This window comes from Neophocaena asiaeorientalis, unplaced genomic scaffold (assembly GCF_003031525.2).
Source record: "Neophocaena asiaeorientalis asiaeorientalis breed wild unplaced genomic scaffold, Neophocaena_asiaeorientalis_V1.1 scaffold15, whole genome shotgun sequence".
In the NCBI taxonomy this organism is placed as follows: Eukaryota; Metazoa; Chordata; class Mammalia; order Artiodactyla; family Phocoenidae; genus Neophocaena; species Neophocaena asiaeorientalis.
In genome coordinates, this window is record NW_020185328.1 from 8474118 (window position 1) to 8492924 (window position 18807).

Here is an 18807-nt window from a genome sequence, read left to right on the forward strand (position 1 = left end):
AAACCATACAACAGTGAGCGTCCTTAAAGAATGAAGAAAATGACGTGCATTAGCATTCTAAATTCAGGTAGTTCTGTAGGCGAACAGGAATTAGAAGTGAAAATATTCCATTTGGGAGCATATTGTTGGTCAGTAGTTGAGCCCTGATGGTTATTCTGCAAAGATGTAATGGTTCACATGGATCTTTGTATCTTGTTGAAGGAATGTAGTCCAGCCAATTTGAAATAATTGGACGTCTTCCTAAACTTAGCTGTGTCTAAAGAAAAGGGAAATTATAAACATTTTAATTGTTTTATTTGAATTCACAAGATGCATCTTAAATTTATTTAACCCTTATAATATTTTTTTAAAACATTTTCACTCGAGGCAAGAACTTTTACTCCCATTTTATTCCCCCAATCATATATAAGGTTTAATGTGTCTAAGGACACAAAACATTATTTCTTACAACAATGAATCTGTATGTTTTTAATTTTAGACAGATCATACACTTATGGTTTATTAGCTTCTTCTAGAGTAGTGTTGCCAATTTGACCAGTTTGACTGGAATTTTCTAGGAGACTTTAGAAAATATTAATCTGAGGTTCTACTCCAGAATTTCTGATTTAGTTAGTGTGGGGTTGGGCACAGATAACATAAATCCTAAAAGTTCCACCAGGTGATTCCAACCATTGTAGAGTAAAACTACATACTGCTGAATCATGAGAAGACCTAACACACGAAGATAACTTTTTACGTTTTAGTTAAGCTACCCTTTTAAAGATTTAGTTCTAGAAGCCAAATGTTATTAGGCTGATTTAGAAGTAAAAGACATTGCTGTGTTATAGAGGTACTTCTCCAGAAGAACCTACACTCTACAGACTACATGCCACTTTAACTTAAATGATATATAATTTTTCATTGTTCAATAAACAATTATTTAAAGAATATCTCATGTATACTCAGCATTGACCTTGGTGCTTGGGATAATTGCTAGGCTAAGCAAAATAGACATAGCCTCTGCAATCACAGAACTGTGGTCTAGAAGTAAAGATATCTAAACATATATTTACAATAAAACTGGCAAATGTGGAAATGAAAAGCAGGGTTATTTAGAGTTCTTTAAGCTGGTTTTTATGCCATTTTTCACCTTATTGCTCAATGCTACTTCACTTATTAAGCTGAAATTGATTGGAATCCAGCTTTAACTTCTTTGCCACTCAGGTGATTTTGATCAACTCATTCTCTCCTAGTACTCTGCTATTTTGAGTGTACCTCAGCAATAGCATTCATGGACCTGGTTGAGAATCGATATGTCCTATAAAAAATGTGCAGGACTAACACTGGACAAGGACAAGCAAATTACTAAAGAAGCAAAAAAAATTTTTTAACATTTTTATTGGAGTATAATTGCTTTACAATGGTGTGTCAGTTTCTGCTGTATAACAAAGTGAATCAGCTATACATGTATGTACATCCCCCTTTCTCCTCCCTCTTGTGTCTCCCTCCCACCCTCCCTATCCCACCCATCTAGGTGGTCACAAAGCACCAAGCTGGTCTCCCTCTGCTATGTGGCTGCTTTCCACTAGCTATCTGTTTTACATTTGGTAGTTTATATATGTCCATGCCACTCTCTCACTTCGTCCCAGCTTACCCTTCCCCTTCCTTGTGTCCTCAAGTCCCTTCTCTATGTCTGCATCTTTATTCCTGTCCTGCCCCTAGGTTCTTCAGAACCATTTCTTTTTTTTTTTAGATTCCATATATATGTGTTAGCATACGGTATTTGTTTTTCTCTTTCTGACTTACTTCACTCTGTATGACAGACTCTAGGTCCATCCACCTCACTACAAATAACTCAATTTCTTTTCTTTTTATGGCTGAGTAATATTCCATTGTATAAGTAAAGAAGCAAAAAAAATTTTTTTTATTTTTTTGGTTTAAAAATTAGTTGCCAAGGACTTCTCTGGCAGTCCAGTGGTTAAGAGTCTGTGCTTCCAGTACAGGTGGCGTGGGTTCAATCCCTGGTCAGCGAACTAAACTAAGATTCCACATGCCATGTGGTGCAGCCATAAAAACAAAAACACAAAATTTGGTGCCAGGGCTTCCCTTGTGGCACAATGGTTAAGAATCTGCCTGCCAATGCAGGGGACACAGTTTCGAGCCCTGGTCTGGGAAGATCCCACATGCCGTGGAGCAACTAAGCCCGTGTGCCACAACTACTGAGCCTGCGCTGTAGAGCCTGTGAGTCACAACTACTGAGCCCATGAGCTGCAATTATTGAAGCCCACACACCTAGAGCCCGTGTTCCACAACAAGAGAAGCCACCACAATGAGAAGTCCGCAGACCACAACCAAGAGTAGCCCCCGCTTGCCACAACTAGAGAAAGCCCATGCGCAGCAACGAAGACCCAATGCAGACAAAAATAGATAAATAAAATAATTTTTTTTAAAAAATGCTTAAAAAAAAATTGGTTGCCAAAATAATTTGACGAATTTGCTGTCCTTACAGTTGGCCCAGGCATGGTTGATTGATATGCATTGTTAAAGCTTAAAAAAATTAAAGACCCAACAGAACTATATTTCTTAGGAGTTTATTTCTGAAGTCACACCTTTAAAGATAAGGGGAACTGCTAGATTCCTTGGTACTTTGACTGGTTTAAATTTATAGGGGTAGCTTTCTTTACCTTATGCAGACTTATTTCTCTTTTTTAAAATTAATTTTTATTGGAGTATAGTTGCTTTACAATGTTGTGTTAGCTTCTACTGCACAGCAAAATGGAACAGTTATACATATACATATATCCCCTCCATTTAGGGCACTACAGTGCATTAAGTAGAGTTCCCTGTGCTGTACAGTATGTTCCCATCAGTTGTCTATCTTAGACTTATTTCTTGATACTAATAGACATGATACAATTTGATGCTGAAACTTGCAGTTCATTTTGACAGGATAAACATGCCCTTCATGTGCTTGATTTTTTTTTTAAACCTTATCAAGGAGAAACTCTTCACATTTCTGAGGGATAGATATTTTCAATTGAGCAAATATTTAAAGCCTTTATATTTTCATGCTTAAAATTGTTCAGGAATTTTGAAAAGGAAAATATGTTTCTTGGTATGTGATTATAGTGGGGAGAAATGTAACTTTGATTTTACAATATTCTATTGGAAAAGAAGTCTGTTAAAAGTTTAATTTGTTCTGTTTTGTTTTTGTTTTTAAATTTAATTTATTTATTTTTGCCTGCGTTGGGTCTTTGTTGCTGCGTGTGGGCTTTCTCTAGTTATGGTGAGTGAGGGCTACTCTTCATTGCAGTGCATGGACTTCTCATCGCGGTGGCTTCTCTTGTTGCAGAGCATGGGCTCTAGGCTTGTGGGCTCAGTAGTGGCGGCTCGCGGGCTCAGTAGTTGTGCACAGGCTTAGTTGCTCCGCGGCATGTGGGATCTTCCCGGACCAGGGCTCAAACCCGTGTCCCCTGCATTGGCAGGCAGATTCTTAACCACTGAGCCACGAGGGAAGCCCTGTTCTGTTTTTGAGACATAGAAATCCTAATAAACAGGTTATTATGTAATTAGAATATAATAACATACATCTACTTAATAACTACTAAAATAAACTATACTAACTTAAAATTATTTCATATTTAGAAGACATAAAATTATGAAATAAAAGAGCTAATGCTCAAGATAATTAGAATTTTGACTATTTTTAATTTATAAGCATATACTCAGTGATTCACTGGATTGATAGATGAAAAATTATTCTTGCCTCACAATTTTATCTTAAAATTGATCAATATTTGAGCCCACACCCAAAGTACAGTACTTTGCTTACCTCTATTTCCCTGGTTGAAATGACAGAAAGCACTCTGGAACAAATCACTAAACATTTTTTGGCATCTTCCTGGACGTCTACCAGTTCATGATCAACCATTCTTCTCACTCTTGAGGAGTAAAGCAATATTGTTAACACAATGTTGATAGGGTTTTTTTCTCTTTCTACGATTCCATATTGCAGGAGTATTTTTAAGATATTGGATTGTCTCATCTGAGCTACGTAAAGTAGAGGTGTGATTCCACTTAATGGGCTTGGACAGTATACTGGTGTGAAAGTTCTGTGAATCAGACAAACAAGAAAAACCTCATTGAATATAGAATTAAGAAATGTGGTAAAAACTTTGTCTTAACAGTAAAGGGAAAATAATAGTATTATCTTAAATAGTAAATATTTTAAATAACATTAATGTAACTTCTCCTTTATATATAGTATGTCTTAAAAAGAGTTTTCCACTCCGAACCTAGGCCAACCTGAAGGTCAAAAAATAAGAAAACTGTACTACACACTTAAATCCCGTTTACACTTGTAAAAACAAACAAACAAAAAGATTTACAATGTGTGGAAAGTGTTTAGTTTTAGTAATAGCAATTCTGTTTCTCATTTGAGAAATCCATAGTGATTAGAACTAATATTGATATAGTTCTAATATTGATATAGTTCTAATAACTAGTATTGATATATGGAAACTGATATAGCTCTGGAAAATCTAAAATGGAAAAGAGGGACAGACTTTTTTATTTCGCTTTATTAATAGAACAGAATTCTGTGACCCTTTTGTTTTTGTTATTCTTGATCATTTATCAGGCTTGAGATTGAATTGAGTTTGAAAATTAGACTGAAAAGGAATAAGTGCAACTACCTTAATTCTATTTTTTCACTTTAATAAAATCAGAGTTGGTATTTTCAGGTTGAAGAAATGTAAATTATGATGAGGGTCATATCAGGTCCCTCAAGGACAGAATTTAATTTGCCTTCTTCAGTAGAGTTTTGAGAGTTCTCTGAAATCTTGTTTTTCCTGGAGTGCTATATGATGACTGGACTTGAAAACTTCTCCTCCCTTATGACAGAAATGAAAATGTTATTTTTTTCTAATTGTGTATAGTTCTTGCAATTGTTTCATTTAATAGACATTTATGTTTGCTATTGAATTGGTCACTATATGTAGATAGGACATGGTAGAATCAGCCACAGGGAATTTTGTATTAATTATCAAGCTTTGATTTGGCCAAATAGACATGGCTTTTAGCACTAAAGGTCCTTGTCTCTGGAATTCTCTTGATTGATCTAATAAAATACTAATATATTCTGCAGAACAGCATATACAAACTATAAATATTAGTTTTGGACAGTTATGCCTAGCAAGAAAAGCATTATTCAAAAAGAACTTTAAGATTTCAAATAATTAAGATGGGAAGCAACATGGTATAGTGTTAAAAACAATAGAGATTTAAAGGTTCTAGGTTCTAGGTTTTAGTTCTCCTAACTAATAAGTCAGCTTCTTTGAGTCTCCATTTCCTCATGCATTTATGTATTCATTTGCTCATCCATTCATTAACTAATTTATTTAACACTGGCTTGTCCAGAGTGTAGTGAGTACTAGATATGCAAAGATGGAAGATGTAGTCCTTGATCTCAAGATGCTTATTATAGTCTAGTAAGGGAAACAAACAAGTAATTCAATAAATACATTACAAGGTGATAATTGCTACAATAGAAACATGCTTGGGGAACTGTAGAAACACCAAGGAGGGACACCTAACTCTACCTGGGTTAGTCATTGCCTGTAGGTTATCCTGGATCTAATACTTGAAGGTCATAGTAGGTGTTTGGCAATAAAAAGATTGGAAAGAATGTTTCATTTACAAACATAAACCAACACTGGAATATTGTTATGCAAGAACTAGCTATATAAAATACATCTTTTGTATTAGATGAGTTCTTTGGTTGAAGTGTATTTGGGGTCCTAGAGACCTCTCATATGGTGATTCTCTTGTCAGGAGCTCCAAAAAGTACAGTTTGAAAATTACTAGACCAATTAGTTTATCTCCAAAGCTTCACTGAGCTCTGAAATGCCAAGATTTTGTGATTAAAAAAAAAATAGTATGGTGCAGTGCAGAATAGTGTTTTAGAAATTAAGAAGTGGGATTTTTGTCATCACTCTACCAGTGGCACTATATATATCCTTCTAACTCTGTATAAAGTATATATACACTCTCTCCTAGAGTCATCTCCAGATCATTATTGTCCTGAACATCTCATCTTTTTCACAAATACTTCCAACACATATCCAAAATTGAACTTCTAAACTACTTCTACATTCCCTCTCCTGATTGTTGGTATTCACTTTCCCAAACCACCACTGCATTCAACTCTTTTACATTTCTTCGATTTGTATATGTTCTTCCCTTTCATTTTCAATTCTGGGACAAGTCTTGCTCATCATATAAGACCCTGTCTAATAAACTCTATGGCATTTTGTACATAGCTCCATTAAGCTCTTATCATTTTGGACAACTTGCTTAATATCTCTAATCTTTCATTTTCTTATGTTCAAAATCAATGCGTGGGCAAGATAAACTATAAAATTTTAAGTTCTACAGGGTAATACTCTTTGTCTGTTTAATACACTTTTATATCCCTAAATGCCTAGAACAATGCTTGGCCCATAGTACATACTCAAATATATGTTAATTGATTTTTTTTTACCATTATCCTGAAAATTATTATTAATTTTAAAGTTATTCTGTAGCTTTCGGGCCTAGTCAGAATTTTAGTGAAGCACAATCATTTAACATTTTCAAAAGCAGTCTAATTTATTCATCTTGCTAACTCTTAAGAAGATATTTGCCTTAAGAGACTTATAAGTATGGGAATTCACGGGACTTAGGGGAAAAAAATACTGTAAGTGGCCCTTGTTAAGATTTAGAGATATTAGTTGATTTTAAGATATTAAGATTGACATTACCGTAGAAGATATTTTGGACCAAAAATGTTGAAAACGTATAAAACTCAAATAGGTTTAAAATGAGATTCAAAAGTCTAGTCTGTACCCAAATGACATATAATTAATCCTCATGTTTAAAGATCATGTTATTGTAAACCAAAATTTGCTTAATCTGTCCTGACAGTTAATTATTACAGTACTTATATGGATGGAATGAGGCAAGCAAAGGAAGAATCAATTTTTAAATGTGAGTTTAATGAACTGAACCCTCTGTATCTGAAAACCTGTCATATATGCACTTATGAAATGGGACATAATATTTCCATATAGACATGCAGGGAATGATTCCATTTTGTAGCTATAATAATTATTTCTAAAAATTTTCCTAGCATTTCTCTTCTGGTTTCCAGCTGCCAATTTAATAGACCTTTCTTCATAATAATTTTATCTTTGATATTTGACAGTTGACTTTCTTGAGATGTTTTCCCATGACTCCGTGGGACCATTCTCTTCAAGTTATGCATCTACCTCTTTGACTATTCATTCTCAACCCTCTTTCACTGATTCCTCTTCCTCTGCCCTCAACATCTAGGTAAAGTAGATTTGGCGTTTTGACTAATTTTCATCTGATTAATTGTTCTCAGGCAATTTCATCTATGACCATAACATGATAACTACTGTCTGTTAATTTATTCAACAAATACTTACTGAATGCATACTGTATGCCAGGCACCCTTTTGGGTACTTGGGATATATGAGTGAACAAAACAAAGATGCCGCTTCTTGCTAATATAGTAGTGAGGGATAACAGACAATATATAACAGAATGAACATAGCAAACAAACCAATTTCATAATATGTTAGAAGGTTTGATAAGTATTCTGGGAAAAAGAAAAAGTAGTGCAGGATTAGAAGTGTGGAAGTGCTGGGAAGGTGCAGTGAGGGCATTTCTCAATTTTATTTTATTTATTTTTTTAATTTAAATTCAGTTGACATGCAATATTATATTGGTTTCAGGTGTATAACATAGTGGTTTGATATTTATACACAATATGAATTGATCACCACAATAATCTATCACCGTACAAAGTTATTACAATATTATTGACTATATTCCCTATGCTGTAAATTACATCCCCATGACCTATTTATTTTATAACTAGAAGTTTGTACCTCTTAATCTCCTTCACCTATTTTTCCCAATTCCATACTACCCCTGCCGTGAAACCAACAGTTTGTATCTATGAGTCGGTTTCCTTTTTGGTTTTTGTTTTGTTTTTTAGATTCCACATGTAAGTGAAATCATACAGTATTTGTTTTTCTCTATCTGACTTGTTTCACTTAGCATAATACCCTCTAAATCTGTCCATGTTGTCACAAATAGCAAGATTTTATTTTTTTGTATGGCTGAGTAATAATACATTGTATATATGTATATATGCACAGACACCACTTCTTTATCCATTCATCTATTGATGGACACTTAGGTTGCTTCCATATCTTGGCTATTGTAAATAATGCTGCAAGGAACATAGGGGTGCATGTATCTTTTTTAATTAGTATTTTCATTTTCTTCACATAAATACCCAGAAGTAGAATTACTAGATCATATGGTAACTCTATTTTTAATTTTTTTGAGGAAACTACATACTATTTTCCATAGTGGCTGCACCAATTTACATTCCCACCAACAGTGCACAAGGGTTCCCTTTTCTCTATATCTTCACTAACACTTATTGGTGGTCTTTTTGATAATATGTGTTCTGACGGGGGAAGGTGATATCTCATTGTGGTTTTATACATTTATTTATTTATTTATTTATTTATCTGTTTATGGCTGAGTTGGGTCTTTGTTGCTGCACATGGGCTTTCTCTAGTTGTGGTGAGCGGGGGCTACTCTTGGTTGTGGTGCACAGGCTTCTCATTGCAGTGGCTTCTCTTGTTGTGGAGTGCAGGCTCTAGGCATGCGGGCTTTAGTAGTTGTGGCACACATGCTCAGTAGTTGTGGCTTGTGGGCTCTAGAGCGCAGGCTCAGTAGTTGTGGTGCAGGGGCTTAGTTGCTCCACGGCATGTGGGACCTTCCCGGACCAGGGCTCAAACCCATGTCCCTTGCATTGGCAGGCGGATTCTCAACTGCTGCGCCACCAGGGAAGCCCCCTCATTATGGTTTTAATTTTCAGTTCTCTGGTGATTAGTGATGTTGAGCATCTTTTCACATATCTATAGGCCATCTGTACATCTTCCTTGGAAAAAAATACCTATTCAGGTCCCCTGCACCTCTTTAAATTTGATTTTTATAATGTTGAGTTGTATGAGTTCTTTATATGTTTTAGATTTTTTTTTTTTTTTTTTTTTCAGTATGCAGGCCTCTCACTGTTGTGGCCTCTCCCGTTGCGGAGCACAGGCTCCGGACACGCAGGCTCAGCAGCCATGGCTCATGGGCCCAGCTGCTCCGCGGCATGTGGGATCTTCCCGGACGGGGACACAAACCTGTGTCCCCTGCATCGGCAGGCGGACTCTCAACCACTTGTGCCACCAGGGAAGCCCTATATGTTTTAGATATTAACCACTGGTTGGATATATTGTTTGCACATAACTCTCACCACTCAATAGGTTGCCTTTTCATTGTTTTGATGGTTTCCTTTGCTATCCAAAAGCTTTTTAGTTTGATGTAGTCCCATTCGTTTAGTTTTGCTTTTGTTGCCCTTGCCTAAGGATACATATTCAAAAAAATATTGCAAAGACTGATGTAAAATTGCATACTGCCTATGTTTTCATCTAGAAGTTTTATGGTTTCAGGTCTTATATTTAGATCTGTAACCATTTTGAGTGTATTTTTGTATATGGTGTAAGAAAGTGGTCCAGGTTGATTCTCTTGTGTGTAGCTGTCCAGTTTTCCCAACACCATTTATTGAAGACGTTATTTTTTCCCCATTGTATATTCTTGCCTCCTTTGTTATAGATTGATTGACAATATAAGCATGGGTTTATTTTTGGACTGTCTATTCTGTTCCATTGATCTATGTGTCTGTTTTTGTGCCAGTACTATACACTTTTGATGACTATAGCTTTGTAGTATAGCTTGAAATCAGGGAGCATGATACCTCCAGCTTTGTTCTTCTTTATAAAGGTTGCTTTGGCTGTTTATGGTCTTTCAAGATTCCATACAAATTTTAGGATTATTGGTTTCAGTTTCATGAAGAATACCATTGTTATTCTGATAGGGGTTGCATTGAATCTGTAGATTGCTTTGCGTAGTTTGGACATTTTAACTGTTAATTCTTTGAATCCATGAGCATGGTATATCTTTCCATTTATTTCATCAATATCTTCAATTTCTTTCATCAATATTTTATAGGGTTTTTTGTGGTAAGTTTATTTATTTATTTTGGCTGCATTGGGTCTTTGTTGCTGTACACAGGCTTTCTCTAGTTGCAGCAAGAGGGAGCTAATCTTCGTTGCAGTGTGCGGACTTCTCATTGCAGTGGCTTCTCTTGTTGCGGAGCATGGGCTCTAGGTGCTCGGGCTTCAGTAGTTGTGGCTTGCGGGCTCAGTAGTTGTGGCGCACAGGCTTAGTTGCTCCGCAGCATGTGGGATCTTCCCAGACCAGGGCTCAAACCCATGTCCCCTGCATTGGCAGGCGGGTTCTTAACCCCTGCACCACGAGGGAAGTCCCAATATCTTATAGTTTTCAGAGTACAGGTCTTTCACCTCCTTGGTTAAATTTATTGCGAGATGTTTTATTCTTTTGATACAATTATAGATGGGATTGTTTTCTTAATTTCTCTTTCGATAGTTGGTAACATTTAGAAATGCAATAGATTTCTGTATTGATTTTTTATCCTGCAACTTTACTGGATTTGTTTATTAGTTCTAATGAATTTTTTGTGGACTCTTTAGGGTTTTCTCTATATAGTATCACGTTATCTGCAAATACTGACGGTTTTACTTTTTTCTTTCCAATTTTTCCAATTTTGTCTCTTTTTCTTTTTTGATTTGCTGTGGCTAGGACTTCCAATACTATGTTGAATAAAAGTGGTGATAGTAGGCATCCTTTTCTTGTTCCTGATCTTAGAGGAAAAGCTTGCAGGTTTTCAACTGAATAATATGTTAACAATGAGTTTATCATATATAGCCTTTATTATGTTGAGGTATGTTCCCTCTATACCCACTTTGTTGAGAGTTTATATCATAAATGGATGTTGAATTTTGTCAAATGTTTTTTCTGCCTCTATTGAGATGATTATGTGGTGTTATTCTTTGTTTTGTTAATGTGGTGTATCAGGTTGATTGATTTACACATATCGAACCATTCTTGCATCCCTGGACTAAATTCTACTTGATCATGGTGTATATTCTTTTAATGTATTGTTGAATTTGGTTTGTTATTCTTTTGTTGAGGATGTTTGCATCTGTGTTCATCAGGGATATTGGCCTGTAATTTTATTTTACTTTATTTTATTATTTTTTTCAAAGTGCGTTTATCTACTTTTGGTATCAGGCTAACGTAGGCCTCATAGAATGAGTTTGGGAGCATTCCTTCCTTTTCAGTTTTTTGGATGGTTTGAGAAGGATTAAGTCCTTTTTGAATGTTTGGTAGAATTCATGAAAGTGTCTGGTCCTGAACTTTTGGCATTTTCCAATTTTAAATAGGATTATAGGAGAGGGCTCTACTGAAATGTGACATTAGATAAAGAAGAAGGGGATGAAGAAGTTAGCCATTTGGACATTTAAGAACCCTAAGGCAGGAGAGTGTGCCTAGGGTGGTGGAGGAAGAGTAAGGGAGCCTGTGTGGCTAAAAGTGTGAAAAGGGTGAGGGATAGTAGGAAATGAGGACAGAGATAATGGGATGTCACATCGTGTAAAGCCTTGCAGATCACTGTAAGAACTTCATCTTTTACTCTAAATGGAATGGAAGAGCCACTGGAGATTTTGAGTAAAAAAAAGCAGCACGATCTCACATTTATTGAGAATTTGTTATGGGATAGAAGGAGAGAAATCACTTAACTTAGGTGATAACAGTGGAGATGATCAAATTCTGTATATTGTTTAAAGGTAGACTCAACAGATGTCCTGACAGACTAAGATGTGCAATGTAAAAGAGAGACATCAAGGATGACACTACATAATAGCTACCTACTGCACATCTTTACCTGGATATCCCTTAGGCAATGCAAGCACATGCATCCAAAACTGACTTTGTAGCCTCTTGTAATAATTTTGATAGATTTGTGGCATGACCATTGTGGTAGACTGAAATAGCCTCTCAATATGGCAAAAGGGATTTTGCAGATATAATTAGGATAAGGATCTTGAGGTGCGAGATTATCCAGGGGGGCCCAGTATAATCACAAGAGTCCTTATAAGAGATGTCAGAGAATGACAGAAGCAGAGCCAGTGAAGGAGATAGGACTACAGTGTTGGCTTTGAAGATGGAGGAAGAGACCATGAAGCAAGGAATGTAGGCAGCTCTAGAAGCTGGCAAAGGCAGCTAGAGTATCTAGCTAGAGCCCTCTAAGGCTCTCCCTTAGAACCTCCAGAAGGAACCCACCCTGTGACATCTTGATTTTAGCCCTTGTAGCCTCACTTTGGACTCTGACCTTCAGAACTATAAAATAATAAATTTATATTATTTTAAGCCACTAAGTTTGTGGCAGCTTTGTTACAGCAGCAAAAGGAAGCTAATACAATCATCAACGAGTCTCAAAATTTAGAAATTTGAAGAGTAACTCTTCTCTTTCATTTTCTACTTCTAGTCACCTACTGTAATGCCTGGTTATTCTATTTAGTAATATCTCTTCTTTTCCCTATTGCTGTTGTTTTTAGTTTAAGTCCTCATTATGATTTACCTAGGGACTGGGGTGGGGGATGGTGGCAGAGCAGATTAGTTCTTCCCCCAAAACTATTATAAGTACACATGTAATCTTAGTTAGCACACTGGGCATGCTATGCAAATTCAGTTTCAAGCACGTCCTCTAACCACCTCCCTCTTTTCAATCAGATTGCTTCCCTCAACCCTTCCTCTACAGAAATTCTGGACCTGCCATTCTACCTGGAGTGTTTGAGCAGTCTACTAACTAGTCTCCCTAATTCTAGCTGCACCCTCCCTTACCACAGTCCAGTCTTCAAATGGGAGCTGATGAATCTTTTCATACTTCAAGTCTGAAAAGACCTTCACTTATTGGGCATCACCCATGGTATAAATTTCAAATTCCTTGGTATGGCCTACAAAGGTCCTTCAAGGGCTCTCTTTTAGGCCTTATCTGTCACTATTACCTGATTTCCATCTCACTCTCTAGCAATTGCTGAATTGCCTGTAGTCACTGGATACAACATGTTTGTATTTCTCTTGGCTTTAGTCAGCCTCTCTCTGCCTAGATTACATTTCTTCAAGGGAAAGACAGGGAAAACTCCTTTTTACATTTTAAAAATAAATTTAAGACATCACCTCTTCTAAAGTGCCTTCTCCGATACCAGCTCCTCCCCAATATTAACGACGTCCTCTGTTCTTTCTACCTCTATATGCTTCTATTTTTGAACTTATAGTATAATTATAATTTTTTATGGCTTATGTACTAGTCTGTGAGCTCTCCAAAATCAGGAAATATGTCTACTTTGTTTTTGTATCCTCAGCAAATAACATAGTGCCTGGTATTTAGAAAATGCTTAATAAATGATTATTGTTATTTTAACTGAATGATGTCATCTCTCTTTATCCACTTACAGTCTTCCATACTGTGACATTTATTTTTGCAGGTTTATTGCAAAAATGAACAAACTTAAGTTCCTTTCTCTCATTAATTCTGTCTCTTCTCCTCCAGAGACCTATTTAGACACCTCATTATTGGATTAGCGAAATTATCAAACTGGAGTGTATACAGGGGAAGGTGACCAAAGAATGATGCTGCTATGGAAATAAAGAACAACAGATAATAGGAAACATAAGGTATTTATTATGGGGACATAATAGCTATGTTCAAATATTTGAGAGGTTTTCATACAGGACAGAGAATGAGTAGACTTTGTATTCTATATCTCTGGGGGCAGAGTTGGAGAAATGGAGACAGAATTCAGTGCACTATGAGGAAGAAGAATCTAGTAAAGCTGTATAAAAATTCATTTTTTCATCCAACACAATCTTCATTAACCACTTACTATGTATCTGCATAGTTCTAGACGTGAGGATTCAAAGCTGAAGCAATAGTCAAAGTTCCTCCTTTCATGGAGCTTACTTTTAGCAAGAGTAGACAGTGGACAACAAATGTTGTGGTTGGAATATAGTGTTCAAGGGGGAGAATGACGTGAGATTAGAATTCGGGAGATTGGATTTGGGGACATATCATATGGGAGGTTTTGTTTTTGTTTTTTTTTTAATTTTTGGCTGCGTTGGGTCTTAGTTGCTGAGCGTGGGCTTTCTCTAGTTGTGGCGAGCCAGGGCTACTCCTCGTTGAGGTGTGCGGGCCTCTCACTGCGGTGGCCTCTCCCGCTGCAGAGCATGGGCCCTAGGCGCGTGGGCTTTGTTAGCTGTGGCCCACGGGCCCAGTTGCCCTGTGTCACGTGGGACCTCCCGGACCAGGACTCGAACCCATGTCCCCTGCATTGGCAGGCAGACTCTCACCCACTGCACCATCACAGAAGTCCCCATATGGGAGTTTTAAAAAATGGTTATTGAGTTTGAATTTTATTTCACCTGTAGTAGGAAAACTTTGGATGATTTTAAGCGTGGGTAGTATGGCCTATTTTACATTTTTATAAGGTCACTCAGGCTTCTGAGTCAAGAATGGATTGTAAGAGGGAAGAGTGGAAGCTGGAAGACTCTTTAGGAGTCTATTGGAGTTGTCTAGACAAGGAACAATGGTGGCTTCACCTACGTTGGAAACAGAGAAGATGAAACGTATAACTAATTGTTACATATTTTAGAGATAAAATAAAAAAGATTTGCTGATGTGTTGTGAAAGAAAGAGAAGAAGCACACATAAATCCTAGATTTTTGGCCTGAGCAACAGAGGCCATTAATCAAGTGCAGAATTCAGGGGAAGGAGCAAGTTGACAGGTATAGTGTGAGTAAGATCAGTGTTCTGTTTTGATTCTGTTAAATTTGAGATGCTCTGTGGAGATGTTGAGCAGACAGCCTCATATAGGAGGAGTCTGGAGCTCAGAGGAGAGGTCATGGCTGGAGATAAAGATTTGGGAGTCATTGGCATATCGTAATATTTAAAGTCGTGGGACTGGGTAAAATCTTTGAGGGAAAATGAGTGGCTAGGAAAGAGAAGGGTCCCTGGCAAAGGAATGATTTACCTCAGGAAATAGTTAACTCACTACTACTAGAGTTGTTCAAGCAGAGACCAGGTGAGCACCAACCAGAGATGCACTCTGGGAGTTGCTGCCCAGGAAGAGGGGTTAGGGGAGGTTTGCTGATGAATTCTTAGGTTCCATCTGAATTTAAAATTCTGTGAATCTGAAAGATCCTAAAGATATTGTGGTACTTAGAATTGGCCTGTAATGTGTTTTACCTTGTGGATGCATCTAAGTCAAAACCTGTTAGTCTTCAAACAGTTTATTAAGACAGTTGTTAATGGCACTCTATCATGTCCCACCATATGTTTTTCTTTCATTTTCCTTTCTTTCCTTTCAGTTTTCCCTTCTTGCCCCTCATTAATCTTTTTTTTAACTTATCCTCTCTTCCTTTGTTTTACTTCATTTTTCTTTCCCATGGGCCTGCCAGGGATACACATAGGCACTACTTAACCCAGCTAGTGACACTCAGTGTTAGAAGCTGCTGATCTCTGCTATAGTTACAAATATAATGGTCGTAAAACAACCAAAAAGTACTACTTGGAGTTTTATTTATTGATATTGAAGACTTCAGCTCTCAGTTTTTGTACTTGGGTTATCATTAAGGAAAGTAATCCAGTGGTTCTCCATCACCACAGTGATACACAATCAAGAAAACAACTCTGCTTCAGGCAGAATCTAAATTGGTTTAGTCTTAAACTGATCTTATCTGTCTTGTTTTTCATTGAATACATGGTTCTATCATCATGCCTAGTACAGTGCCTCATGCATAGTAAGGTGATAAGTACTTTGTTGAATGAATGAATAAATGCACAACTGTTCTAATCAAACTAATACCTAAAATCAAAGACTAAATTGCAGTTAGTGCAAACTAAGTAACTTTAAAATCTATATTACAGACTACAACGAGGTCATATTGGACATTTTATTCTAAGATCCTCAGTAGTATTCATTAGCTAGATTGACATGTTGAGACAATGTGAAAATTTCGTTCTATAGCAGATTGAATCAGGTATTTGACTTTCACTGTGTTCAATTCTGGAGAATTTGGAATCAAATTTATAATGTTTAACATAAAAATAGGGAATTATTATGTTTAACAAGTATGACTAAGTGAATATGTGTGTATATCCTGAATTATACTTTGAAAGACAATTTAGATAGTTTATAGATAAACATTCTCAGTATTCTCAAAAAGAAGAGATCACAGTATTACAAAAAACAATGTCCTTGACTAGTTACAGAAATCTAGGTTGTGTAACACTGCATTACCTTGAACACTTACATATAAGTTTTATAGAGCAAACCACTAGTAATTTATTGGTACATAATAATTTACATATAGGTAAAATTTTATTGAATAAATAATGAAGGAATGAACAAATGAGTGAGCAATCAAGTCAGGATTCTTTATCCATATGTAGTCACTATGCATATACATTTTAGAAAAAAAGTAGTATATCCTCCCAAAGAGAAATTTTCTCCTTTTATGTTGAAAACATATGAGATTATTACCTCCATATCAGTGCCAGGTTACAACTTCTGTCTTGAACATAGTCGTTTGCCCTCTTGAGGAGCAATTCCACAAAGTCAGGATTACCTTTTCTGGTGAAAACCCAGTACAGAATTGTATTCACACGTATTTCAGTAAATTCAAGATTAGAATTTAGTTCAAAACAGTATCTTGATGTTTCCACAAATGCAATATAATCTGTGAGTAGTAGGTCAAACCGATCCAAGTCTCTGTACCTCAGAATTTTTGCCAGTGTTCTATAAATCCTGGGTTCATAACAGTGATATCCCCACTGACCCAAAAACTACAAGGATGGTCTTTCAACAATTTTGTCAATGAGATCTCAGAATATATTGCTTTGTGGACAAGAAGTCTTTCGACATAATTTAGAAGATTTACTCATTGCTACTTAAGGCAACGATATAGAAATAAAATCACAGGAAGTCATACTGTAATCCTTGAGTTACTCTACAAACAGGAAGTGCTCTTTAAACTGTAGCCAGAAATAAATATCATGTGAAATATTACCATCAAGTACTGGATGACATCACAATAGATGGAGATCTGTCATCAGCATAGGTCAGAAATTTGGGATATTATATGTAACTGGTGACCTTTGAGAAAGACATATTGGACAGAAATGGTACATGGGAGAGCTATATAATATTAATATATAATATATATAATATATATTGTATATTATATATAATATATATAATATATTATATATATAATATATATAATAAGATATATTTTTAACTTTCTAAGAATTCAACTCAAGCTAGTATGTATGTTTATCAAGTGCTAAAAGTACAGTCTATACATTAGACAAAATAGTATTAATAATCAGACTGATTATTCTTCTTAGGCTATCATATAACAAAGAGATAATGATAGAGTGAAAAAGTTCAAGTACTGTTGTTCTCATGTTCTGCATGAGGACTGCACATTCTCACTTAATCTTCATAGGATATTTTCCCTATGTTATAGTTGAGGAAACTAAGTCTTAGATAGGTTAATAAACCTGCCAATAGGCACTGTATTAATTCTCAGAGAGAAAAGATGTCATACAATATTAAACAAAATTTGGAAACTTTGTTTTAGAATTGTAAGTTTTGTAGAGATTATTTCTCTATATATAAGGCAGAATATATACAGTGGGGGCATTAAAAGTACTTCAAGCTGGGGTTTCCCTGGTGCAGTGGTTAAGAATCCGCCTGCCAATGCAGGGGACACAGGTTCAAGCCCTGGTCTGGCAAGATCCCACATGCCATGGAGCAACTAAGCCCGTGCACCACAACTACTGACCCTGCTCTCTAGAGCCCACGAGCCACAACTACTGAGCCTGTGTGCCACAACTACTGAAGCCCACTTGCCTAGAGCCCATGCTCTGCAACGAGAAGCCACCTCAATGAGAAGGCCACGCACTGCAACGAACAGTAGCCCTTGCTCACCGCAGCTAGAGAAAACCCACACACAGCAACAAAAACCTAATGCAGCTGAAAATTAATTAATTAATTAATTTTTTAAAAAGTACTTCAAGCTTATTATGGCATCCTTGTCTCAGTAAAATAAAGCAGAAATATGTTAAGATTGTTTTATCATTATTTTGTAGTTAATGCTTCAGCCAACTTTGTTAAATTTAACAACCTTGAGTGTATTTATTAGCAATTTTAAAGGTATTTAAGTATTTTCTTTTTCCTTTTGCATATTTTTCTTTACATAACATGAATGATGTCTCTTTAGTAAAGGGAAGTTATAACTTTAGGTTTACTGTAATATACTTCCAGTAATATTGTATTTTATAAAATCCAAACTCTCTTTTAGCATAAAACCTAATAAATACTGTCATCTTTGTAAAAACTAAGAATTTTGTTGTTTTCCTCTACTTCCTTTTTCTTCTTTTCCCTAATTCAAAAAACACATTTTTAATTGAACTATTTTTATTGATTTCTTAATAATACCAAATATAAAGGTTGTAAAAAATTGAAACATAATAGAACCAGTGAAACTCCCTCCTTAAGATAAACACATTAGTCCTAAGCATAGGCCATGCCCACTGCCCAAACCCCGCCCCTGCTTAGGCCACGCCCTCCACAGCCAAGGCCTTTCCACCTTTTTTTTTTTTTTCCTCCTCCTCTGTTTAACTACTGTGATTCTGTTTTACCTTCTGGTTGTTGTTTCATCTATATTTTTATTTTTGTATTCTTTTTTTTTTTTTTTAGCATGAACCCATGTCCC

General features: G+C 36.1%; 1 protein-coding gene across 1 annotated transcript; it reads right to left on the bottom strand.

Annotated features, from left to right (window-relative positions):
- Positions 1–49: 49 nt before the first annotated feature.
- Positions 50–16969, bottom strand: ASB17 (ankyrin repeat and SOCS box containing 17). The gene is given in 3 exon segments (XM_024734565.1): positions 50–256; positions 3812–4091; positions 16569–16969. Coding segments are annotated over 3 exon segments (888 nt in total).
- Positions 16970–18807: the final 1838 nt, after the last annotated feature.